General features: G+C 44.3%; 1 protein-coding gene across 1 annotated transcript in view; it reads left to right on the plus strand.

Moving 5' to 3' along the window:
• The window catches only part of scfd2 (sec1 family domain containing 2), an 86,400-nt gene extending 59,303 nt beyond the window's left edge, over positions 1-27,097 (plus strand). Inside the window, exons 6-9 of the mRNA XM_030372615.1 lie at positions 16,029-16,174; positions 22,217-22,351; positions 25,068-25,187; positions 26,775-27,097. Coding sequence (XP_030228475.1) covers positions 16,029-16,174; positions 22,217-22,351; positions 25,068-25,187; positions 26,775-26,867 — 494 coding nt within the window. The 3' untranslated portion in view covers positions 26,868-27,097. The remainder of the gene's footprint in view (positions 1-16,028; positions 16,175-22,216; positions 22,352-25,067; positions 25,188-26,774) is intronic.
• The last annotated feature ends 631 nt before the right edge of the window (positions 27,098-27,728 follow it).

The raw sequence follows: 27,728 nt of genomic DNA on the forward strand, positions 1-27,728 counted from the left end.
GTATGCAGTGTGTGTGTGTGTGTGTGTGTGTGTGTGTGTGTGTGTGTGTGTGTGTGTGTGTGTGTGTGTGTGTGTGTGTGTGTGTGTGTGTGTGTGTGTGTGTGTGTGTGTGTGTGAATGTACAACTATTTTACTGACGCTAAATACATTTCTTGATTATTATTCACATGTCTTTTATCTACAATGCCTATTTCCCATTTAAACCTCAAGTACAGCTCATCTTCAGTACAATGGTCAAGCTATTCAAGACATAATTCCTCCTGAACTACTTAAAGGTGCTGTAGGCCAAATTTATTACCAAACTATTATAAGTTGAGTGTTGTATGCTTGAAATGGCCTAGCCATCGACCAGCTATAAGTGAATGAAACACTCTGTGAGAATATCTGTTTCGAGTTGCCACTCTATGATACAATCTACATTTAAGACAGCATCTGGGGCATTTCTGACCAATCAGGGCATCTCTATCTTAAATGTTTGGTCAAATTAATATCTTTCTTTAACAACACCTTTAAGTTGAGCTGTGTCATTCACCCTTTAAGAATAAAACAATGAATATAAAAAGATTCCTTTAAATTATATTCAATAAGAAAATTGTAATTTTGACAAGTGATAAAAATGGACACATTGGTGACCTTGACATATTCCAATAATATAATTTAATCTAATCCGAAAGATAAATATTTGGCCTGACTCTGGGGTCGGAAAGTTGTTCCTGGAACTCGAAGAACAGAACTCTTTTATTCTTTAAGGTCGAAAGTAGACTCTATGTCTGACAACATCTAGAAAGCATTTTCTACACAATCTTTTCTTTATTTTTTCCCTTCACTATTTCCCAATATGTCTGTCTCCTTCTCTCTCTCTCTCTCTCTCTCTCTCTCTCTCTCTCTCTCTCTCTCTCTCTCTCTCTCTCTCTCTCTCTCTCTCTCTCTCTCTCTTTCCTCTCATGTCCCCCTCTCTTCCTCTCTTTTTCCCTCTCTCCCCTCCTTGCTCATTCTGAGTCAGAAATGCCTCATTCAGTACAACTGACTTCCTTACAAACGCTATGATCAAGAGTCTGCAATGTAAAGCAGTTCAATGAAATGGCTTTTGTTGATGCATATTTAGCATAAAAACATTAACATCAAAATAACATTGATGATTCAAAGCACATAAAAGGCCAGATTCTTCCTCAGATGGGGAACTGGGTCTGTTTCCGTGAGCACTTGAGGAAGGGAGAAGGGGGAAAAAAGCGTGTTTTTAAATCAAGTAAATTCCGCAGTTCGACAGAATGTTCTCTGAGTCAACTTTTACTGTTGCACCCCTCTGTTTTCTTTGTCTCGCAACGTGAAACATGAGGACTTTTCTCTTTTCGAGGGGTGTGGGGGAAAAAAAAGAATGAATACAAGAAAGAAAGCAGCCACAGGAAAAAGAGAGAAAGTGAGATTAGGTTTTGGTTGGGGTACATCTGGGCCACAACTGTCCCGACTTTCTCTGAGACTCAGGAGTTAGATGGGGTTTTGAAATGACGCTTACCTGGAGACAAAACAGCTTCTTCGTGACGGATGGAGGAACTGTGTGAGTGCGTGTGTATGTATGTGTGTGTGTGTGTGTGTGTGTGTGTGTCTGTGTGTGTGTGTGTGCGGGGGGGATGGGGGGGGGGGATGGAGAAGACGGGGTAGAAAAGAGAGAGGGTAAGATAAACCAACTGGGGGGAGGGAGCTGAGACGACCCCAGAGTTTCAACAGCCCCTGTGCTGTAGAGTAACAGTGCCCACTAGTGGCCACCATAGAAATGCCTCTGGTCCAGGATGCTCTCCAGCTGCAGGATGCACAATAGGTTTAATATTAGGGACATCCAATTGTTCTGTTTCCCACAAGGCTGTGTGTAGATCTGTCTAAAGAAGCAGTTTGATCTTCCCCCGTCCTTACAGCACCGTGGCTCCTTCAACAGAAGGCAACTTTCTTCATTATTTTTTCATCCTGGAAAAAGGCCTGCAGACCAACACAGTTTTTTTTGTTGCTTAAATGGAAAAACAAGGCTTAGGACAAAGACCAGAAGCTCTTGCCAAGTGCAATATGTTAGCGCCTTACACGCTATTTGCTCAAGGGATGTATTCCTGAGCCCCGGATTCCTTGATTCAATAGGTAGTAAATGCAATGAAAATGCCAGCCGCTGCTAAAGGACGTCGACCTCGAGCTAAAGGGTCTCGCTATCTAGCCCTAAGCAACCCCTGCTGCGGTGTCCACCCCTCCCCTCCCCAGTCCTCGGTGAAGCTGACCCCCCCCCCCCCCCCCCCCTTCACTGCGTGCCCCCCCTGTTTCAACTGGCATTCCACAGGGCTCCTTTGAAGTTCCCCTGCCATTCCCAAACTGTCTATATGTTCATTCAGGGACGGGTCTTTCATTTGCCGCGAATTAAACCGCCACCGCACCATTAAAAACAGCCATTAGTGTACCAGATTTTCTGTTCTCCGCGTTTTGTGGGTGTCCACGGTCAATCCGCTGCATGTTTGCGTCTGCGTGTTCGGGTCAGGCCGTGCACATATGTTTACTCGTTCTTGTACATGAGTGCGGGCCGTAACCCGAACCCTCTGTGTGTTGTTCTCAGGAGCACCGCAGATGTTTCTCCTTGGAAAACAAACATAACCGAGGCCCCTTCCTCCAGGACATGGGGACTATCAAAATAAAAGCCCCCCCTCTCCATCACCCCTCTCTCTTTCCTGCAGTGATCTGCTGCGTAATGGCCAGCTAAGACACCAACATGCTTTTTGACATCAAATGTGTGTCTAATCTCCTTCTGCAGATTGTGTGTGTGTGTGTGTGTGTGTGTGTGTGTGTGTGTGTGTGTGTGTGTGTGTGTGTGTGTGTGTGTGTGTGTGTGTGTGTGTGTGTGTGTTTTTGTGACAGCTGGGAAAATGTGTGCATATTTGTGTACATGATTGGTTTGTGTATGTGTGCATTCATGCTTGGCACATGAGCTGTGCTTTTGTAGGTGTGTGCTCTTGAGGTGTGTGCACATGTTTGTGAATAGAGCGGGCGTGTGTGTGTTTCACACTGCATGCTGAATGCAGTGTGCAGTGGGTGAAAGTGTGTGTATTTGAGTTTGCATGTGTGTGTGTGTGCATGCACGTGTTTGAGCGTGCATGATGCTTATGTCTGTCTCTTCCATTACTCCAGAGGAACATGTGTGGCTGGGAGCGGGGAGAGGTGGTAACTCTGAGGATACACAGAGATTAAGAACCCTGGTAGGGCACAGCCCTGCCTCACTCCTCTCCCCCGTTTCCTTCCCCATGATGAATGCCTTGCTCTCTGCAGCATGTGACTGGAGCTCCACAAGGCCCTAGCCGGAGACTCCAGACAACGCATTCATTTTCTTTTTGAAAAAGAAGAGCCTTTTTTGACCTATTTTATTTTGCAAAGTCAGCGTACATTTCCCAAAGAAAGAGTGAGAGGCCGAGAGATGGAGAGCGAGAGCGAGAAACTGAGATAGAGAGATAGGGAGTGAGAAAGAGAATGGCAGCAAGAGGGAGGGACAGACAGAGAAAAACAAGCCATATTAGCAATACACAGCATTACATATTATATATGTGTGTGTATATATATATATGTGTATATACATATTATATATGCAATGACATTCGTGTTGATAAGCTGGGTTGCTGCACCCTGACATCCGTCTCGATGATCTGACCGATGAAGAGACGGCTTGGTACAGTGGTAGAGTGAGCCGGGTTGGAAGTTAAGGGAGGCTCCATGCTTCAGCAGATTATATATAAACCCACCCCCTCTGGTGGCCAGGTGGAGTGGCGGTCCATATAGCATCCAGCACATGGACGGCTGCCATATGTTTTCACTCCTTCCATCAAAGCAGCAAGCAGCAATTTATGCATAGAAAATCAAGGCTATTGGTATTCTTATGAGGATTATTAGGTGAATGCTGCATGCAGCGCTCAACTGTTTATCTTCTTATGTTTCTTTCTTTCTTTCTTTCTTTCTTTCTTTCTTTCTTTCTTTCTTTCTTTCTTTCTTTCTTTCTTTCTTTCTTTCTTTCTTTCTCTATTATTATCCATGATATATGGGACCCTACTACTTCCACATTTTTTCACCAAAAGAATCCATAGCAATTTTAAATGTTCTGATTTTTTAAATATTTTTAACTTTTTTATTATTCCGCCATTGCAATTTTATTTTTTACAATGGAAGTCAACCGGAGGACGGCAAAGCCGTCCGCCCATTCTCAAAATGTTTGTTCAAACATTTAACAAATCAACTTATCTTCAATAACATGAAGAGAATATGAACAGAATTTCGATATAATTTACACTTATTTCAGAATCACAGTTTAAGTTTAATTACATAGCTGCTTTGTTTATTTTCAGTTGGTCTCATTGACTTACATTGAGGCTAGAGCGTGAGGACGTTCTAGCAGTGTTGGCCGATTGGGCATCCAATTGGGCTACTTTTAATCACGTCAGGCTGGAAAAATTAGCATTGGGCGGATACATACAATTTGGGCCTTTTTTTTAAAAACTGGCGGGATTATTATAGTTATTTTTTTAAAACATCAATCTACCCATAGACATTAGGTTGACGTTTCGATTTGACCCAATAACGTTAATATTAGGGGCGGGAGATGGGCACCTGTCCAATACTTATTAGGGGAGAGGGACTACTTTTTCATGACTGGCAACACATGCTTTCTACACAAATGATATGCCATATGAAAGCTGAGACTTAAAGAAGTCCAACGTTATGAGCCTCATCATTTTATGATCTTAATTCAATTAAAAAGAGGTGAAGGAATAGGCTGAATAAAATACCTTACCAAGTTACTACCACCCCACCACACCATACACACACACGCACACACACGTGCACACACATTCACGCACACACATGCAGACGCACAGCACAGCTCAGCCATATTTTATCTCAAATGTATTAAATCTTGATCAAATTAGATATTTGTTTAACTCTTCATTTGATTGCATTGTTTCCTCCATTTAGACTCTGTTCGAATCCCTTCACTTGATTTAAGCCATTGAACATTTCTTTAAATCTCTTTCATCTATGGCTTTATTAAAACATATCGTCAACCCCACTTTGCACTAAAGCACTCACCGCATTTTCTGTAGGAAATGCATTTTGTAGTTATATTATTATATTATAATTACAAAGTGTTATATTTTATTATGTTGTATTATAGCATAGGCCTCCAAGTTAAAAAAAGATATGCATATTATTATTTACAAAAATGCACTAATAACTCTTAGTATGTTTTTCTCACCTATGCTTCTATAGGTGTTTACTAGTACCAGTTTACTTGTACAATTTACTTGTAAACAGTTTTGTTTTACTTGTTTATAAACAAGCCGTTAGAAGCCATATGCTACAGTTGGAAACTATCAAAAGGTTGTTGGAGTTTGTGGAGGGACAGTTATAGACTTGGAATGTCGGTTTGTTCTTGGCATTCAGGGAACTTTTTGAAATTAAGCACAAATCGCAGTTCTACGTTTTGCCACAAGATGGCGATTTTGGCAAACTAACTGCTGTTTTTCTGGTAAACTGGTAAACTCATCTTAAATTCATTCCATTTATAAATCCGCTAGGGGGCAGTTTAAACCCACTTATAAGGCTGAGAAGTTTATTTAATTTAACAGATTAACTGATTTATTTAACAGATTAATGATATTAGTGATAATTGTTGAGTTCATATTACACACATAATTAATATATATGCTTAAAATTGTTACCATACCTTTTTCATACCTTAACAATGATCTGGAAATTATAGATTAATGTAACACATATATACAGTCCACGTGCAGATACAAATCCTTCAAGAACATGTATACACGTGCAACACAAAACCACTCGTGTTCCGGTGCATATACTAATGATATACCACAGCGCTTTGCCACGTGAACACACTGAGACACGTGCACGCACCCAGTCACCCACCAGCTTAATGAGATTCTCTCTCTCTCTCGATCTCTCGCTCTCCCTCTTTCTAACACACACATACAGACACACACACACACACACACACACACACACACACACACACACACACACACACACACACACACACACACACACACACACACACACACACACACACACACACACACACACACAGTACTGCAGGAGGACCCAGGCTCCTAGGTTCAGCTGGTTCATGACCTACATGTGAAATAATACATTCCACAAATACGACCTCCTCTATGTATTCTCCATATATTAGCCATATGTAGTCCATAATCTCTGAGACGAAGTACAGAAACCCCAGAATGTCACATGCCAGTGGTATCTGTGGACTGACGTACCAAATGACCAGATGTGGCCCTCGAACGATAACTCATAACCGCTGAAACCTTTTCCATGGCCCTTGTGTCAAAGTCAACTTTATTTGTATAGTCCTTTTAATATAGTTCTAATGACTGAAATGCGTCACAGGCAGACATTGAACGACTCCACCCTTAACCATTGCCCCTGAGAAGAGCAGGAAACGTACAATTTGAATGCACACCTCTCCAAACTATCCGAGCACCATGCAAATGTTTGTCTTGCATGGATCTCTGCATTGTGTTGTCCAGTTTTGTTCCGCCCTTAATTCTTCTGGTGTTGCATGATGTGGATCGAATACCTTCTGTACTGAAAGTTAATTCGTCCAGCCGAGCTGTGCAGCAATAAAATAAAATTGAACTTAGAAAATAGAACGACCCCAAACCAACCCTGTTGGAAAGGCAGACGTCCTTGAGCCTTGACAAATCCAGAGGCCTGACGTACCTCAGACAAAATCATAGTTGTCATTTTTCGCACAGACAAATGGCAGGTGTACGCACAACCCCCAATCGCGCGGCTGCCTGCCTCAAGTCCTCGGACGAAAAGCCCGGAATTCTCAAAGACAGTACTGCACTTTGTCAAAATTGCCATGTGTAACAGGCAATGCAACCATGGCAATTCAAGCTTTGTATTAGAAGTATATTGGATTCTTTCTATCTCCTGCTTCCTCAGAGTGTTACGGAAGTATCTTCTGCCCTTCAAAGTGCTGATGTTTTCCTCTCTGTTGCTGTGGAAGGAAATTAAGACAGGCTCCAGGCGATCCTAATCCCCCGCACCTGTCTTTCACACTCTTAAACTCAAAGGTCTCGCTGTTTCCTTTAAGACGTTGTTCTAATAAACCCTTTCATGCATCTGGCATCAAACACCTTCGAGCTCTTTGAATCTTGACTTAAAAAAAGAAAGTGATGGCCTTGTGGTGCAACCTCTTTCATCCACGGGCTGATCATTCATCTTCTCAGAGGGGCGGACGTTTGGTTCTGCCTCAAGGCCCATTGTGGTGGATGTTGTGAACAATTTGCGGAGGCCAAGGTTCCTCATTCTACCTGGAGCCACAAAGACACACACATACACACTTTAGCTTGATGGCCGAGGTCTTCTAAGATTTCAGCACACAGAAGCACTACATACACAAACACTCACACGCCTTTTATGGATATTATATATATACAGTATATATATATATAATATATATATATGTTATAGGGCTGTCAAACGATTACGTGAGGGATAATGTATAGAACACCGGTCATTATCGGGAATATAAGCCCTGACACTGAACACCGACGCGAAGCGGAGGTGTTTTGCTTCGCCCTGAAGGGGCTTATTTTCGACAATGACCAGCGTTCTATACATTATCCCTCTCATTACCACGGCTACTTGCCAAAACAAAAAAATAAATAACGAACTTACCATTAGTAGTGTTGATCAGCATAGAAATAGTTTGCCAAAGACGTTGACATCGCTTAGCAACCAAATACGCTGTGGTTGACAAGTTACCCGACTACTTGCGGAGTGATACGAAAGACGTGAATCAGAGGCAAAAAATCCACTTTCCTTGACAGCGGTCGTATAATGCTAAGCAACGATCAATATATATATATATATATGTATTTATACTGCCTAAATCCAGCGATCTGATTGGTTCCTAACTGTTGTATAATGAGCGTATACATAACTGCTATGACGCCCGATCATTTTGTGAAAGTTTGCATATCACTCCGCGCCTGGAAGTAGAAACAGTTACAAAGTAAAACATATGTTGGATGATGGAGGGGGTGTAAATGTTGTTACTCCGGGAGTGAGCAAGGCGATGGAGAGACTAACGAAAGCTTAGGCACACGTCGAGTGAACTGCTCCATAGGATAAATTGCCGGCGAACCGCTCTAGCCGAGCCTTCTCTCGGAGGGACGCTAAAGTGTGTTGCATAGCGACCGTCATGCATTTTGAAGGCAGCCAGGAGGGACTACTTTTTTGTATTCTTTAATAAAACGGCTACTTTGACTTTCTTGTTTTTTTTTTAAATGTAGTGTGTCTATGACTTTCGTTTCGCCATAATAGTAACCGTTGTATAAAAGCAATAGATCACTTCAGTCAGTGGTATGTGCTCATTATACCACTGTGAAGGGGGTCGCCGGCCCTCCGCTGCGCGTCGGGGCCGGACAACGCCCCTTCACAGTGGTATAATGAGCACATACCACAGCCTGTCGTGATCTATTGCTTAAATATCTATAAATTAGTGCTGTCAGTTAAACGCGTTATTAACGGCGTTAACGCAAACCAATTTTAACAGCGTTCATTTTTTTATCGCGCGATTAACGCAATTTATTTAAATTTCTTTTTTTTTCTTTTTTTTCTTTGCCTCAAAACAAAGAAGCAGTAGCCTGACTGCTATGTTCAAGGCAGTATGTTTGTATGTTCATCGTTTAATTGCACTATAGGCTTTTTTTTTGTATCGTCCTGTTTTGATCAGTGTATGCCAATGTTGTTATCAATAAAAAAACATTTGCACTTCTCCATGTTGATAAGAGAAATTAAAATTAGAAAAATTAATGGGACAAAGAAATCAAGGGATATTTAGCATAGAAAAATAATTTGCGATTAATCATGAGTTAACTATGATTAAATATTTTAATCGCTTGACAGCACTAATATAAATAAATGTAAATTACAAAAAGGTATTGACCGCCAGAAGTTGGGAAGGCCAATGCACGGTAATGGAGCATACCACAGTATTAAGAAGAGCCGTGTAATATATATTTTTTATTCTACTTTAAATCTACTCCAATTGAAGTTAAATGAGATTGACTTACTCAGTGTGGGGTGAATATGAAACTTACGGGACACCACAGAGAAGTAAGTGGAACTAAAAACAAAAAAATATTCTGATATGAATGTTGACATTCTGTTATAACGTTTCAAAGTCACAGTTAAAAAACATAAAAAATGTATTTTAATCGTGTTAAAATAAGATTGGTTAACGTGTTATTATCGCGCTAATTTTAGAAGCCCTATATATATGTAAGGGATAATGCCCGACGAGTGTCCATTATCAGGAATTAATGGACGGCCGCGAAGTCCATTAATTCCGCTTATACCACGGTCCAATTATCCAGCTTATACCACTGTCACTTGCCAAAGAAAATAAATTAAGACCATTCATTTACATTTTCATACGTTTTACAATCCAAATATACACACGCCATAACTTTGTTTCCCTGGTAACGCCTGAGGGTTTGACAAATTCCTGGAATAACCATTACCCTCCCGTAAGGTTCTTATGCAACGGATCGTTGTTCACTACTCCAGTAATTAGAACGGACCTTAGCTACGACTTGGCAACAGGAGGTATTCTAGTCCGCTCAGCTTTGCGCCAGAGAGCTAACGTTATGCATTGTACATATTTATAATTTGAAATTCGTCCCAGCATTTATACCACAGATACTATAGGGTCTATAGCATATAACCGCGTTTTCTGATTACAGTTTAATGCATTTTTCACAATTAACCAGCTCTCATTTTGAAGGCTGAACAGACAATTTGGCTAGAACTACTTAGCAGGTGCCGTTTATCAGGAGTTAATGCACGCCCTTCAGCCAATCATAATCGAGTATTACCCCAGACCGTGGTATACATATATGTATGTATATATATTTATTTATTTATATACACAGCAACCCTGCACAGGGATTATGTTAGCTTTCTCTCAATCTCATTCACACACACACACTGTCACACACACGTATACACACACACACTCACACACAGCCTCATTCCTTCCAAGGCCTCCTAGCTCAAAGAAGGCGGTAACCATGCCAACCGGAAGCACGGCCATAGAAATTTGTACGGAAGACGGAGCTAATACAGAGCATATTTCAGCTCAAATGATGTCAACTCCAAACAGCTTAGCCAGATATAGAGGCTTGGCCCCTGAACGTGTGATTGCGCCCTGATTGGACGATGAGGAGCGGGTCTGGATGCACGTACTGATAGGTTTCCGCAGGAGTACGTGATCACTGGGCCGTTCTTGGTCCCTCTGGACACTATTATATAAGAGCAGACATGTTTAGGAGACAGGGGCTATGGGCTGATGGGTTGATGGGCGGGTGGTTGTGTGTGTGTGTGTAAGTGTGTGTGTGTGTGTGTGTGTGTGTGTGTTTTTGTAGGGGCAGACATATTGTACGTGAGGTGGCCTGTGGTTTCACCACACTGTCTGCGGTTCGGCTCTGGCTGGGATGATCTTGGGAAAGGGTTTCTACTTTATTTCAATCAACAACATGAGCCAGAGCACTTTATCCTCCTGTAGATTCTCACTCTCTCTTTCTCTTGTTCTCTCTCTTTCTGCCTCTTTTTCTTTCTCTCTCTCACTCTCTCAAAGAGAGTGATGTCTCAACCTATGTGGAGACTTAAGTTGCATTGCATCCTGGGTATTAATGTAACGTCCATCTGGTGGCGATGGACTTACAATGTGTGTGTGTGTGTGTGTGTGTGTGTGTGTGTGTGTGTGTGTGTGTGTGTGTGTGTGTGTGTGTGTGTGTGTGTGTGTGTGTGTGTGTGTGTGTGTGTGTGTGTGCGTGCGTGCGTGCGTGCGTGTGTGAGCAAAGTTCCTAATCAGCAGATCCTCAACTCTTTCCTCATCTCCTCTTTGATCCTGCCCTTTCATCCATCCACTATTTTCTTCTTTTTCCTCACCTTATCGTTCACTCCACTCCTCCTTCATCTGCTCCTCTTTCATCCTCTGTTCTCATCTTTGACTACCTTTATTCTTTCTCTTCTGTCTTTTCTCCTCCTCTCCTTCGTGTCCTCTTCTCTCTCGCTTCCTTCCTCCTCTTTTCTACGCCTCCAATACCCTCCCCTTTTTCCACCGCTCCTTTCTTCTCCCCCTTCCTCCTCTCCTCTCCTCTCTCCTCTCCTCTCTTCAGGGCCACTGAGGACACTGGTTCTCTGGGCAGCGCAGAGACATCACAGCTCGCATTCCATACAGGATTATCAACCTAATATAACCCATGATTCTCTCTCTCTCTCTCTCTCTCTCTCTCTCTCTCTCTCTCTCTCTCTCTCTCCCTCCCTCTCTCCTTCTCTCTCACTCTTACTCTCTTACACATGCACCAATGCATCTCCCTTACCTTCTCTTCTTTCTTCCGCTTTCTGTGTTTTCAGATCAATGACTCGCTCATTCCCATCCCAAAAATAGACCAGAACATTATTTTAGAAAAGCTTGGTTATTTGAATAAGTGTGTGTGTGTGTGTTCAGTACTGGTGATTAAAGGTGTTTCACTTCCTGCCATTGGCACCAGTAGGCCTCCTTGAAAATGCCCCCTAAGCCATACCTGCTCCTTAATGACGTGTATCCTTCCTGTTTGTTGTTGATATTTCTTTATTTTTGGTTGTTGGTCGAGTTAGAATCTAATCTGCTGGTTGAATGGCTTCCGTTGTTGAACATCACAGTAAACACACACACTTACACACACACTTACACACACACACGCACACACACACACACACAAACACACACACACACACACACACGCACACACACACACACAATCGCACAACTGTTAGACCTTGTTAAGGATTTTCCAGGAGAGTCCACCAGTGCAGATGTCTCCTACTCATTCTCCTTTACAATGCCTCCTCTCCTTTGGCTTTCTAACTCTCCCTCGTTCTCTCACTCGCTCTCTCGGTACCGAAGCTTTGAGTCTAGGCCTCAGCTTGTAATTTGATTAGATCATTTATTCATTTGGAAGAGTAAATGTTCTACGGGCACGTTTACTGGAAATGTGCTGTGCGTAAATGCCAAAAATGTGTGTGTAAGTCTGGGTCTGTAAGTTCTAAGTGTGAGTAAGCGTGTATAGTGCCAGTGCCAGTTTGTGTGTGTGTGTGTGTGTGTGTGTGTGTGTGTGTGTGTGTGTGTGTGTGTGTGTGTGTGTGTGTGTTTGTGTAAGTTACGCGTATGGAAGCACTCTGTCGGAGTGAGGAAGTGATCGCGTGAGAGAGAGAGACCCAGACTGGGTCGGTTCCACTTCACAGCCCTGATGGGGTGCGACCCGGCCAGCAGCTGGTCCTGCTTGAAACCTCTGGTTGTACGCTACCTTGATCAACAGCCCACACCCCAGCCCAGGAGGGCCGTGGCAGCCTCGATACACCAGCCCCTGGCCTGTAGCACATAGCGCGTTTAGCCCCTAGACTGCGCTGCATGACTGCACTGTTTACCTTGGCAACGTGCTACGCGGCTAGCTCACGCTATACACACATAGACACTCATAGAAGCACGCATAGACAGACAGAAACACAGACACACAAACACACACACGCATAGAGGCATGCTCACCAATATACAGTAAGATGAACATGTGCATCCACATAGAACCATAGACAGACACATACATATACATTCACAGAGCAGAAACCAACACACATGCAGAGACGTGCTGTTTGGACACGTGTACATAGAAATGCACAAACGCATGCATATGCACAGACGCAGGTACACGTACTTCAACGTGCACTCCCATCTATGTGCACGTCATGCTGTTTTGTTTGAATAAGCTGTCGTCTGCGGGCCCAGCATGCGGTTGGCATGCACCGATAACTGCCCCCATCTCGGTCTTCACGCTCCACTCCCACCATACGAAGCCCCGCCCCCGCCCCGCCCCTCTCAGCCCTCAGCCAGACGCACCACCCTCCCCCTGCAGGCTGACATGCAAAACAAACGCCCACCAGACAGAACGTGATACCATCGGCACGCACAGGAAAGGGGCTCTGTTGGGAGAGAAAACACACACACAGATCGAGACACACACACACACACACACACACACACACACACACATACACAAAGACATTGAGACACGCACACACACCGATAAAGACATACACACACACACACACACACACACACACACACACACACCCACAGACTCAGTCACATTGCCACACAAACACATTCAGATGCATGCACACTCGGGCACAAACGCAGCAAGAGATTCACGTACTCGCACTCAGAGACACTCAGACTTACACACATTTCTCCACAACCTAACCCTAACACTGAGCAGTTTAAACAACTTTACAGGTCGTACAAACAAGAATTATTGATCATGCATTGGGCGTATTTTTGTACCACTGCTTTCAGAACAGATTTCAAAAATAGAGGAAACTTTGTCGAGCGCTGGCCCTGAAATGAACAAAAGTTTGCTCATGGTTGCAGCAGTGACGAGTGAAAAAGCTGACCTGAAAGATATTAAATGCGTGCTTCATAGATATTTGAGATAAATGCTATATTCGTTCAAATGACACTTGGATTCAGAGGTTTGTTCCGATGGCCATATCGAGGTGAAGAACATGTGAGGGGCAGACATCTGATCTATTTTCCAGGATTGTTGAGTACATCAGGCTCTTGTTCTCACTCTCGCTCACTCACTAAGTCACTCACTCACTGACTCAATCACTCACTCACTCACTCAAACACACACACACACACACACACACACACACACACACACACACACACACACACACACACACACACACACACACACACACACACACACTTTGGACGTGAGGTATGGTATTAACAATCATTGTTGAATTCCTCCTGATTGGGTGACGACCCACTGCCACTCGTGATCTCATCACTGAATAATGATCCACATCCAGCCTCATTCTGGCCTGCTGGAAACACACCTAACAGGCAGGGGCGCAGCCTTCCCTCAAAGTGTTTTAGCTGGTTCTATGTCTGAGACTATAGCTGGTGATATATTGTAATACAGGTGCAGTAACTCGTTTAATAGTGTAATGCTAAAACACATGTTACTGGTTAATTCATGCCCATCTTCGTTGTGGCATTGAGATAGCATTTAGAATAATTGTATTATAGCTATAAGTATGTGGCTATCAATATCCTAATAACAGTTATAACTCCCCCAATAAGTAACCCCCAAAAATGCCTTATTTCCCATATGGGATTAATTAGTGTACGTTACTATCTAACCTTGCATGTTATGTACAATCTCTTTCGTTTAGAAGATGATGAAGAGGGTGTCTTGTGCGTCTTCAGGTTGTTGTTCTGCTCTCCAGGTGCAGTGATTGGCTATTCTATGTGTTATAACTCTGGTATTCCTGTTGTCTCCTGCCAACCTGAATTCCAGCAGCACTCCTGTTAGCAATATGGTGCTGGCATCACTTTCTCTATCTTCCTCTCTCTGTGTGTCTGGGTCTCTTCCTCTCTTTGTGTATCTGTCTGTGTCTGTCTCGCGCTCTCTCTCTCTCTCTCTCTCTCTCTCTCTCTCTCTCTCTCTCTCTCTCTCTCTCTCTCTCTCTCTCTCTCTCTCTCTCTCTCTCTCTCTCTCTCTCTCTCTCTCTCTCTCTCTCTCTTGCCCTCTCTGTGTCCCTGTCTTTGAAAATGTCAGTGGGTCTTTCTTTCTCTCTCTCTCTCTCTCTCTCTCTCTCTCTCTCTCTCTCTCTCTCTCTCTCTCTCTCTCTCTCTCTCTCTCTCTCTCTCTCTCTCTCTCTCTCTCTCTCTCTGTTTGTGGCTTTGTGTCTTCCTCTGTCTCTGTCTGCCTCTCTCCCTCCCTCCCTTGCTCACAGCCCTTCTGTCTGACCGACGGAGAGGGTTTGGGACAGACAATCTGTCTCCCTCTGCCTTTCTCCCTCCTTCTCTCCCTCCCTCATGCCTCCCCTCTCTGCTTCCCCGCCTCTCAGTCGGTCGCCCTCCCTCCCTTTTCAATTCGTCTGCCTGTCTGCTGTTGCGGTTGTTGGCCAGTTAATCTTTCATCCCCCTGGGCTCTCTACATTAAGAGGGAACATTAGCTTGTGATGACCCAGCAGCCTGAGAAGAAAGGAGCTCTTGTCCCGTGTTCTGCTGCTGCTGCTGCTGCTGCTGCTGCTGCTGCTGCTGCTGCTGCTGCTGCTGCTGCTGCTGCTGCTGCTGCTGCTGCTGTAATTGGGTTAAACACACACCCAGCTGGGAGCAGCAGCCGGGGTCTCCTCTCACACTTGACAGTTTCTGCTCCATAATCTCCCTCCCATACGTCGACGATGGTCTCCGGCTCCCAATGTCGTGTGGGTCGAACCCTCGCATGTAGTGTCAGGACATGGGTCCCCAGGTTCCGGTCTCTGGATAGCTTGGGCATCATCATGCTCTCACAACAGCAGGCGTTCTGATGTGCTGCAGGTTTCCTTTGAGACAGTCTCTACGTTGCAGGATTTGATTCTGAGGTGCGCCGAGGTGTTACAGCAGGCCTCAGCGTGGGGCTGGTTGTAGCACTGGTTGTACTGTCGCTGCAGGAGCATTAGGAGGTGTAATGTCCATCGAGTATTGGTGGTGGTAGTAGTGGTGCATTAGTTGTAGTATTGGTTGTATTGTTGTTGTAGTATCAGTTGTAGTGTTGGTGTAGTATAGTTGTGGCGGTGTAGTATCAGTTGTAGTGTGTGGGATTGTTTGTTTTGTCTGTGTACTTTTGGTTGCATTGTTGGTGTACATATGCACATGCATGATATATATGAACGATATTAATTAATTACATAATATTAATATCTACATAGTCATTATCATGTTTGTTGCATTATGATTGTATTGATTATTATATGGGTGATAAGTTCATTACTTAGTTAGCACTAATTGTAATTGAAATCATAGTAATCATTGTAATCATTAATTTTGTCCATAAGTCTTATTCCTACCTCCTGCCCCTCTCTGCCGTCAGGATGTGTGAGTGTGGAGGAGGTGACCGCTCCCCTGGTCCAATCTGCGTTGGAGAGGGTCTTCGAAACGCTCCGTGGCCTGACACTCCTCCGAGACCACCTTAAACACCTCAAATCAGTCTACACCGGCAGCGATGGAGTCCACCAGGTCAAATGTTACACACACACACACACACGTTCACATAAATAAACACGTACATACATGCACACACTAACACATATGGATGCATCCATACAAACGTACATACATACATGCATGCATACATACAAACTTACATGCATAAAAACATATGCTTATGCTTATGCTTATGGCTTTAGAAATACAATCATATAATTGGTTGTTGGTTAGTCTGTTTCAGGTCTATGAAATAAACAATTGTCTTTCTGTTATTATCGCTCTTGCTAGAGAGCTGAAGAGAGACAGGGAGAGGCAGAGATAGACAACGAAAGATGGAGAGAGTTCCATGATACCTCTCCCAGCGTCATGCCTACAGCTAGCTCTTTCACTATGAAGGTTACTGACACACGTGTCCAGACCGCACAGCTCCATCACCGCATGGAAAGAACCGCATGAAAACCGCTTACACGCAGACACACACACCACAGTGGTTGTTTGAACTCTACGACTGATTGGTTAACATAACAAGAGGACAGGGATTTGCCGGAACGAAGTGATGTGTAGCAAGTTCTTATTGTTTGTCTAAGCCCATTGTTACATTAGTGATGTTTCTCAGAACATGTTATGGCTGTATAAATGATTGATTTCTCTGGGTCTTATATGTATTTTTCCTCTCGACTTCAGAGAGAAGAATGGCTTGTACTTTTTACTGCCGTAAATCAATGAGTGCATCTTTATCAGAGTTTTTTTGAGTAAACATTTCTACATTTATCATACTTAAATAAAACTTGAAACCAAGTCGACTTGACCACAGCCCTGCGAGTAGAGCTGCAACATAATAACAGACCAATCACATATCATTTTCTAAACCTGCGCATAAGTTCCCAGAGACCTGTGTGTGTGTGTGTGTGTGTGTGTGTGTGTGTGTGTGTGTGTGTGTGTGTGTGTGTGTGTGTGTGTGTGTGTGTGTGTGTGTGTGTGTGTGTGTGTGTGTGTGTGTGTGTGTGCGCGCATACTTTTCATTTCCATTAGCGCAGGACTGTGTGGTGGTCCTAGCTTCCTGTTAGCTTATTATCTGAGGTACTTTAAGTGAAAATGTTCCACAGCACGCCATTCTGTAAAGAGGCTGCTCTTTACAGAATCCGCCATTCGCATGTTTTGAAGGCCTTACCCAGCCTATCCGAGTTGTTCGTAGGTCAAGATGACTTTAATTACATTGTGCACACATTCTGCTGCTAACCAAGTCCAAGGTTGGATGTTTTGGAATTAAGTAACGATACCGATAGACCTTATTTTCAAAAAACATTCAAAAACCCACCGTGCACACAAGTTCATCACAATGTTTTGACATTCGATTCGAGTCATACAGTTTGGACAACATACGACTTGTTCGGTTCCAAGCTGCATGTCCAAGGATACTAGGAGGGTAAGAATCGTAGCGTTGACATTTGTGTTCACTGCGTTTCTTCATCGCTCGTAGAAGCGTTTACATATGATAAATAGTATGATAAATAGTGTATAAACCCCTACAGCTCCATGGTCTAAAGCTCTGGCTGTATGCCAATCCACAGTCCTTTTAATATCTAGCTGGCTTCATCTGTGACTCGCCCTCACTTTTTCCCTCTCACATTCTCTCTGTGTGTCATTCTCTCAATAATAACCTAAGTCAATGTGTTTAGACATGGCAAGCAGTACATTCTTAGCAGGCATTAGCAAAATGATATCAAATCATTAAAAAGAGGCACTGATAAAATAACAAAAAGAAAAATATATGATGAGTAGCAAAATGTTATGCATAATAACATTTAAATATTAGCCACATTCCAGAGAATGTTCAAATGGGGAATATAGCACATGTATCCTGGGGGTTGTAGACAAAAGAGTTTTAAGTACAATCTCTCCCTCTCTCATTCTTGCTCTCGCTGACGCTCTCAGACCTGATGTCTCGCTCTTAGAGGCGGATATTAAACAGATGTGATTTGTCTCGGAGAGGCTGGTGGTGTTGGTGTGATCCAACAAGAACATTATGTTACTTTGAGTCCAGAGAACTGTTCACGTTCAACAAGCCTGTGTAATGAGAGAGAGAGAGAGAGAGAGAGAGAGAGAGAGAGAGAGAGAGAGAGAGAGAGAGAGAGAGAGAGAGAGAGAGAGAGAGAGAGAGAGAGAGAGAGAGAGAGAGAGAGAGAGAGAGAGAGAGAGAGAGAGAGAGAGAGATTTTTTTTCAAGCGTAAAACCAAAACAATTCTGTTTGTACTTTAATATTTGCTTATTTATATATTTTTTAAATGATTCGATTGAAATGATTCACAGCTCTATACATTTCTTAACACTTGTTTATCTTTGTTTTAATTTCACTCTTGCTTTGGCAACGGCAACATATGTTTCCCATGGCATTAATTGCCCCATTGAATTGAATTGAATGTGATTTAATTAAGAGAGAGAGGGAGACACAGAAACATAGAGAGAAAGAGCAAAAGAGAAAATAATTGATGTTTTCATGATAAATAAAGACCTTAATAGAATATCAATACACAGTAGTATAAAAGAAAGTCACACTTTCACACGCAATCCTTTTTACTGTCAGTGTTTCTTCCGTGGGATTTCAAAGACACTTGTGTTGTTGACAGATGAGATAGGATGTACTGTACTTTAGCGGCACTTTAAATAAACAAAAGAGAGCAAGTTGTTGATGAATAACAATGAGGAGGTGGCGGTGACCGGGGAGGGGGGGGGGGGGTGTTTGGGGGCCATGTTTGGTGGCGTGGGAGAGTGTTGATGCTGTTTAATCGTGCTGTTCATCACCAGGTTAAACCTCTGTGATCAAAATAGAGAGGGTAGGAGTGCAGTGTTTGTGTGGGTATGTTTATATGTGTCTGTTTGTGTGTCTGTGTTTTTATATATATATATATATATATATATATATATATATATATATATATATATATATATATGTATGTTTGTGTGTGTGTGTGTGTTTATTTGTGAATATTTGTATTTTTGTGGGGGGGGGGTTGGCAAGACTTTGTGTGTGTCTGTGTGTGTGTATGTTTGTGTGTGGGTGTCTGTCCAGGCTTGGATGAGTGTTTAAGTGTTGCACCTGGATGTTCGTGTCTCCGATTAGTTTTGTGTGTGTGTGTGAATCATTGAAAGTGTTTACTGGTCCCCCTGTTGGAAGTCGTTTGACCGGGGCTGCAGGCTTGTAGTTGTTTACTTATTTGGTTATATTTATGTAGGTTAGACGATGACGTCGTAGTGTAGGAGTATAGCTTCCTCTCTGCCTGTTTTAGCTAAGGTGCTATAGGAAGTGTGTGCATGTGTGTTTGTCTGCCTCTCTATGTGTGTGATTGTGCCCATGCCTGCGCGCGTGTGTGTGTGTGTGTGTGTGTGTGTGTGTGTGTGTGTGTGTGTGTGTGTGTGTGTGTGTGTGTGTGTGTGTGTGTGTGTGTGTGTGTGTGTGTGTGTGTGTGTGTGTGTGTGTGTGTGTGTGATTGTGACTGGATTCTTAGAAATGAAGCAATTCCTAGTAAATCAGGCAGGATGAATATAGCTGTTTCAGGGGAACTTTCCTACAATATTGCCGTCATCTATTTTGTTTAAAGGAGTTTTCCCAACAAGTAAACATAGTATAGGAGTTTCAGAAAAAATGTTTTTTTAAGCGGTTTGCTGGAAATAAAAAACCTTGCCTAATGCGCCGTTTCTGGTGTCTGTACCTTTAATGCAAATGAGCTGCTGCCTATTGACCAATGAGCTGTCAGAGTGAACCACAGCATGGAGGAGAAGTGATTGTTGCTGTTTGCAGACTCCCGGATCTCTATATATAATATAATAATAATATTATATATAGGTAAGAGCTGTCAGTTAAACGCGTTATTAACGGCGTTAACGCAAACCAATTTTAACGGCGTTAAAAAATTATCGCGCGATTAACGCAATTATTTTATTTACAAAAAAACATTTTTTTTTTTTTTTTTTCTTTGGCTCAAAACAAAGAAGCAGTAGCCTGGCTGCTATGTTCAAATGACATTTGTTCAAAGCAGTCGTTTAATTGCACTATAGGCGTTTTTTTTGTATCGTCCTGTTTTGATCAGTATATGCCAATGTTATCAATAAAAAATCATTTGCACACGGCAAGCCGATGCACTTCACCATGGTGATAAGAGAATAAAAATTAGAAGAATTATGGGACAAAAAAATCAAGGGATATTTAGCATAGAAAAATAATTTGCGATTAATCGTGAGTTAACTATGACATTAATGCGATTAATCACGATTAAATATTTTAATCGCTTAACAGCTCTATAATATTACATCTAATATCACGGCCAAAAGCTATGTGCGCCTCGGATGATATAATGAATCATCAAGACTGCGTCTTACATCTCTGGTACTTCCACAACAAGTAAAGACTCGTAGAGGGGGTTATCTCGGCCATGATTGAGAAGAATGGGGGAAGGAACTTTGGCCCTGACTTTCTGAAGTCCATATTGAACCGAGACATGGAGCAGAAAGGGATTGCACTCTCGGAGCTGAGCTGCCGGACTGCCGCCGAAGCTCCCCGGCCGGAGCTGCCTGACTGCCGCCAGAGCTTCAGCGGCAGTCAGGCAGCTCCGATGGTGGGAGCTCAGCGGCAGTCCGGCAGCTCAGCTCCGGGAGTACAATCCATTTCTCCTCCATTATCCCTGCTTCTGAAATGCGCGAACATCTCCACCCATCCGTTTGTTTGTCCACAAAATCTTAGCTATGTTCTGATTGGAGGGGGGTGGGGAAGTGGGAGGTAATATTCAAATGTGCCCCCTTCCTACGTAGGAGGGGGCGCCAAAACTGACTCGCATGTTTGGTAACTGTAGGCGGGGTACTTTCAGAAATGCATATCTCACTCAAAAACTCATGTACAGACTTTTTTTTAAAGCTTGTATTCTTGTGGGGGCACCAGATACCCCAAATCCCAGGAAAAGTGTTGTTTTCATAATATGTCCCCTTCAGGTAAACATTCTCACATAAAAATATAATAAGATCCACAATGTATCTGTTACCCTTCAGGAGGTTCAATGAATTACACTGATAAAATAAAACCGTGTGTGTGTGTGTGTGTGTGTGTGTGTGTGTGTGTGTGTGTGTGTGTGTGTGTGTGTGTGTGTGTGCGACTGGATTCCTAGGAATGAAGCAATTCCTAGTAAATCAGAGAGGATGAATATAGCTGTTTCAGGGGAACTTTCCTACCTAAATGCCATCCATCTATTTTGTTTAAGTAAACATTCTCACATAAAAAAAACAATCCACAATGTTAACCTTCAGGAGGTTCAATGTAATACCACTTACTCTTCTATATTTTTATACATGTCAAATGTTTTGTTGATCTTGATTTTGTCGAATATGATGTTGAACTATTTGAGATGTTGTTCACAGTAAGGTCACCAGCTGTTTGACACTGATAAAACCATGTTTGTTAAAGCCGGAAGGCTCTTCTATGTCGTAGAAGAGCACAGTGACCAACCTCCTTCTCATGCATCTTCCCACACACAAACACACACACACACACACGCACACACACACACACACAAATGCATATGCACACACACACACACACACCTGCATATGCACTGACAAACATAAACACGCAGACACAAACGCATGCATATGCACACACACACACAGACACACACCTTTATATGAACACACAAACATAAACACACACACATACATAAACACACATGCACACACTAATGTGCTGATTATACTGATGAAGGTTTAGTTATGCCTGAACACACTCTATAAACACATACTCACACACATACTTACACACACACGCACCCACACAGACACAAACCAACACACATGGTAATGTGCTGATTATACTGACAAAGCCTAATTAAAACCTGACACACTCTTTAAACACAAACACACACACAAACCCCTTCAAGCATCTCCATATTGTTATTTTTAAAACCACCTTTTATCCTGTTAAGTGTTTCTCTGAATCATCATTTCTCCTCATGAGCCTTCTCCTAGTGACCTTCCCCCCAGTATTTATATCTGACCTGTGTGTTTGTTTGTGTGTGTGGTTGTGTGCAGGCGTCCTACCAGCCCTTCCTGGAGCAGGTGCTACAAGAGGTCTTCCACCCTGACCACCGGGACTGTCCCGACCTGGAGCACATGTCTGGAGGACTCACTGACCTACTGAAGACCGGCTTCAGCATGTTTATGAAGGTAACACACACACACACACACACACACGCATGCACACACACACACACACGCACACAGCCACACACACACACACACAGCCACACACACACACACACACAGCCACACACACACACACACACACACACACACACACACACATCCACTGATGTATACCCTCAGAAGCACACACACACAACACACACAACCTCTGGCTGACGCACACACAAACACTGATGTACACAGCCACACGCACACAAACACACACACACCAACATCAACTTCAACATGGTCATTAAAGTGGGACGGAAAGGCGGCCACACACACAGATGAACTGACAGGTAGACTTTGTTATTATTAAAGGCTACTATTTAGAGGTGTATTTATATAAAGTATATTTCTGACTCGTGGACTGGCTGGGCTAGTTAAACCATGCCCTCGGACATCTGGTGCTGGTTAGAGGGACCACGGTGGCCTTGCTCTGTCTGCGTAACCACGGCGACCTGCGTCTCCTCCAGTCACCACGGAGACGGACCGGCCCAGGCTGTAAATCTGTCCCTGAGGCCTGGGTACACCCTGCACACAGCAGCACACATCCCATAAAGATATATATATATAACCACCGCAACACACACACTCTCTGCGCCATAAAAGTCTGGCATCTGCACGCTGGACTAACTCAAAGCATTCCTCACCAGGGCTTGGTCAGCGTTCTGCTGGGGTGTGTGTGTGAGCGTTTTTGTAAACGTGTGCATTAGCAGTTTGTATCCGTTAGCATGTATACTTCTATGTGCGTGTGCTTTTGACTGTGTACGCATGTGTGTGTGTCTGTGTCTGTCTGTGTGTGTGAGAGAGAGAATGTGTGTGTGTGTGTGTGTGTGTGTGTGTGTGTGTGTGTGTGTGTGTGTGTGTGTGTGTGTGTGTGTGTGTGTGTGTGTGTGTGTGTGTGTGTGTGTGTGTGTGTGTTTGTGTGCGCACGTGCACAGTAATTGCAGCCCAGAGGCGAACAATGCATTTTTAGAACTGACCCTTTCAGGTCTGCAGTTGGCTTTCCGTACGGCCAATGTTCTCACATCCAACATGAACCACGTAATGGGAACACTACCCTGACCCCTACCACGCCAAACCCTTACCGAAACACCCCTCAGCCTAACCTATAGTTAACAATCCCAACGCCATATAACTCTACTTTACTGTCCTTGGCCCTGGTGCATCATGGGTAATAAGCACCAGAGAAGTGTCCGACGTCACGTCTCACACCCTGCTGCTGCACCTCCACTGCTCTGTGCCTTCACGTGCGCCAAGCACATGCACACACTCACACACAGCTACACCCATACACTCCGAAGCTCCGCTCAGAAGCTGACCTTTCCTTTGAGAACGTGTTGAGAGATGTCCACCTGCTAGACAGCAAATACAGACATTAAGATACACACAGAGCAAGTCACAGCTATATGCTAACGTGCGTGTGTGTGTGTGTGTGTGTGTGTGTGTGTGTGTGTGTGTGTGCGTGTGTGCGTGTGTGTGTGTGTGTGTGTGTGTGTGTGTGTGTGTGTGTGTGCGTGCGTGCGTGCGTGTGTGTGGAAGGAGGAATCCCCCACTCTTCTCACGTTCCTCACGTTCCTTCTCAAGGTTGCTTCCTTCATAGGGTCAGGGGGGTGTCATAAATACAGTGTATGGCAAGTAAAGCCCTTAGAGACTCTAACTGTGGTTAAGGGCCATACAATTACAATTGACTTGTCTTGACTTTCTCTTTTGTGTGTCTGTTAATGTGTGTGTGGTGCGTGTGCGTCTATGTATGTGTGTGTGTGTGTGTGTGTGTGTTTGTGTGAGTAGCATTGATCCAGCAGCACATGTTGAGTCCCGGCTGTGATGCACATGCAACCTCCTGAGGCTCACATGTTCTACCACCCTGTGTCTGTTACACCTCCATCCCACTCTCACACACACACACACTCTCGTCCCCTCCCCTTCCCCCCCCCCCCCCCCCCCCCCCCCCCCCCCCACGGCCCCACACCGATTGCTTGCTTAGCATTCGCAATCCAGAGAAATCAATCCTCTCCCCCCTCTCCCCCCTCTCCCCACCACAGCACCGCCTCCCCACAGACACACACACCTGCTGGCCAATAGGATGCGGCCGAAGATACACACAAGGCGTTAATTCATCCTCTGTGTGTGTGTGGGTGTGTGTATGTGTGTGTGTGTGTGTCTGTCATGTGTGCTGTGTGCTGCAGAGAATTCTTTCCAGCCATCCATCCTGAAATAACAAGAATGTATAAAACCTGAATTGTGTTGTTATTGCCTACGTCCTGGGTGATTGTGGATGCGCTGCATTGTGTTAGAAGGGATTGGAATTAATACCTGGGGATCGCAGACACCTGGCTCATATGGGAAAAATCTCTATGGCAACGAGTGTGTGTGTGTGTGTGTGTGTGTGTGTGTGTGTGTGTGTGTGTGTGTGTGTGTGTGTGTGTGTGTGTGTGTGTGTGTGTGTGTGTTGAAGGACTCACATTTCATCCCTTTTTTGTTGTTTTAAGCACAGGCAAGCCAAAAAGTTCTGGGTTTGGAACTCCAATTTCTGCAGTCTTCCTATTCCTACCTACCTGTATCTACCTCTACCTCTACCTGTATCTACCAGTACCTACCAGTGCCTACTTGCCCGTGTCGCCCTGTATCTACCTGTACCTACCTGTACTGAGCCCCCTTCCTTGTCTTAGTGACCTGTGTGTCTGTGTTCCAGGTGACCCGGCCTCACCCCAGCGACCACCCGCTGCTCCTCCTCTTCCTGGTGGGCGGAGTCACCCCATCAGAACTCAGGCTGGTCCGAGATGTGGCCGCCGCCCACAAACCAGGAAGCCAGGTTAGATCAGCGCCCAACACGTTGAGCGTGGGGAGCGTGGGGTTAGCCTCGTGTGTGAGTGTGTGTGTTAGCCTGGTGTTTTATTCTGTGTGCGCCTTCACGCGTTAGCCTGCATAATAGTCTGCGTGGTTAGCCTCCACGTGTTAGCCAGCCTGCTACACCCCGTGCTCTAGGCTGCGTGTCGACTTGCATGTGTCAGCCTCCTACGTCTGTTAGCCTAGCGGTCGGTTAGCCTAGCCTCACCTTCACAGAAAGCCACCTGACCTATATCCACCGGCAACACCCGGCTGCGCTGCCGTGGCAACCCAGCACCAGGGCCTAGCCCCCCGCATGCCCCCCCCCCCCCCCATGGCGGGGGATGCTCCTGCATGTGCCGGTGGAGCGTGTCTCCCTGAGCGTCTGCGGGTGCGTTGGACGGCGGCACATGCGGTGAACGGTCACATGTCAGCTAGTTGTTCCGTGTCGCAGGCATGTGGGGTGAGCATGAGAAGAGACAGGGGCAAGGCGGGGGCGGGGCAGGTCGTGCTGTGTGTGTGTGTGTGTGTGTGTGTGTGTGTGTGTGTGTGTGTGTGTGTGTGTTCTTTGAATGTGTGGTTACAAAAGCCGAGGGGGGAGGGAGGCAGGGAATGAAAGACAGGATCAAAGAAGGCCATCTGTAATCAGAAAAAGAGCAGAGGGGAGGCATGTGTTATTTCCTACACAAACACACACACACACACACACACACACACACACACACACACACACACACACACACACACACACACACACACACACACACACACAAACAGACACGTGCGTATGCTAGGCTCATCGCTTTGCGTCTTGTGGGGTCCGACTGGTGAATGTCACGTTGTGGGGACATTTCAATGGAACAGTGGTCCCCTTGAGTTATGTTTCTCTGTTCTGCTTGGTTGTCCAGCGGCTCTGCTTGGGGTCTCTGTCGTCTGGTGTACAGGCCAGACGGCCAGTTCTCCTCATGATTGTGTCTGTGTGCTGCAAGGCTGGCTTTGTTGTACACTGGCCTTGGAAGATAGGGGTGGGAATCTCTCGATGCAACGATTTTCTTTCTTCATCTGAGTTTTCTACTCAGTATGTTAATCACTTCCTACTTTTGTGATGATCATTAAAGATGTCAACAGATGAATTAACTTATCTAATATTTTATTAGAGAAAAAGCTTTTGTCACAAATATGACTTTCTATGAACAATGCAATAATCAATGCAGCTTGCATTACAAAACAATATGGAAGTATGTAAAAAAAAATATGGTTCAGTTTTCTTTTCTTTCTAATCTTTCTTCTCTATGTCGTTAAAGGAAAAGGCTGAATCGCAATCGTCTCAAGACAAATCCGATTGGCCAATAAACACTGAAGATAAAATAAATCATTTTAAAATTACTAAAATCATCCCTCTCTGGTGATGTGATCTGTAGTCGTTGTTAATGTTATGTGTTGTGTGTGCTCCGGGTTCGGGTTGTGGCCTGTGGTCACACATGGATTTTGCTGTGTGGTTATGTTATGGTCATGTGATCTGTGGTTATGTTATGGTCATGTTATGTTATGTGCTGTGCTGTGGGTTCTCCAGGTTCTCGTGGTATCCACCAGACTCCTGCGACCCACAGACGTAGCGGAGCTCCTCCTCACCACCCAAAGGCTGGCCCCCGACATCGGCGTCTGAGTGCCGCACGTGGCCACCCTCTCACAGGGACACGTGCACGCCCCGCCGCGCCTGCACGCCTCGCCTGGACGCAGCGCTGCGTGGGACGGATCGCCAGGCCCCGATCCAGCATTCCTACGTCTTCGTCACCTTCTATTCCGTTTCTATTTTTAATCCAAACCCAACCTGTAAAGCAAATCAATATTCATGTTTTGAAGATATAAATAAATACATTTAAACATGGACTCATATATTTGTGTGATTGCCGTTGTTTTTGTGTTTGACTGTGTGTGTACCAGAGTAGGATATTCACTTGTTGTGTTTGTTTTGTTTTGTTATGTTCACTGTTGAGTGCAGAATACTACAGAGTACCACACCTGGCTATTACGCTTTGTGTTAGCAAGTATGCTGGGATTAGTTCATGTAGGATTGTTAAATGTGCTAATGATGCATCTCTGCATGTGTGCTAGTTAGCAGCTAGTTAATTGCTGGTTAGAATCTAGCAGCGAGGCCGTGTGGAGAGGCAGGTGTGGCAATAAATCTGAGATTTAGCGAAAACAAACGAAACACCACACACACACCGTCACGTGAAGATGCGCCATTGGTCACAATATGTTCACCCAGTATCCAACCAGTTACAACCCCCCCCCCCCCACACACACACACACACACACACACACTCACCCATGCACTTTACACGTTTATACCACACAGACACACTCCATACACACCCAGGTACACTGACACATCTCCACACACTCTCACACGTGACACACACACACTGACATACACACAAACAAACATTCACACATGCAGCCCCACAAACACACTGCAGTGTGAATGCCGACACTTAATAAACACTCTTCTTCGGCCTCACACAAC

This window comes from Gadus morhua, chromosome 12 (assembly GCF_902167405.1).
Source record: "Gadus morhua chromosome 12, gadMor3.0, whole genome shotgun sequence".
Classification (NCBI taxonomy): domain Eukaryota; kingdom Metazoa; phylum Chordata; class Actinopteri; order Gadiformes; family Gadidae; genus Gadus; species Gadus morhua.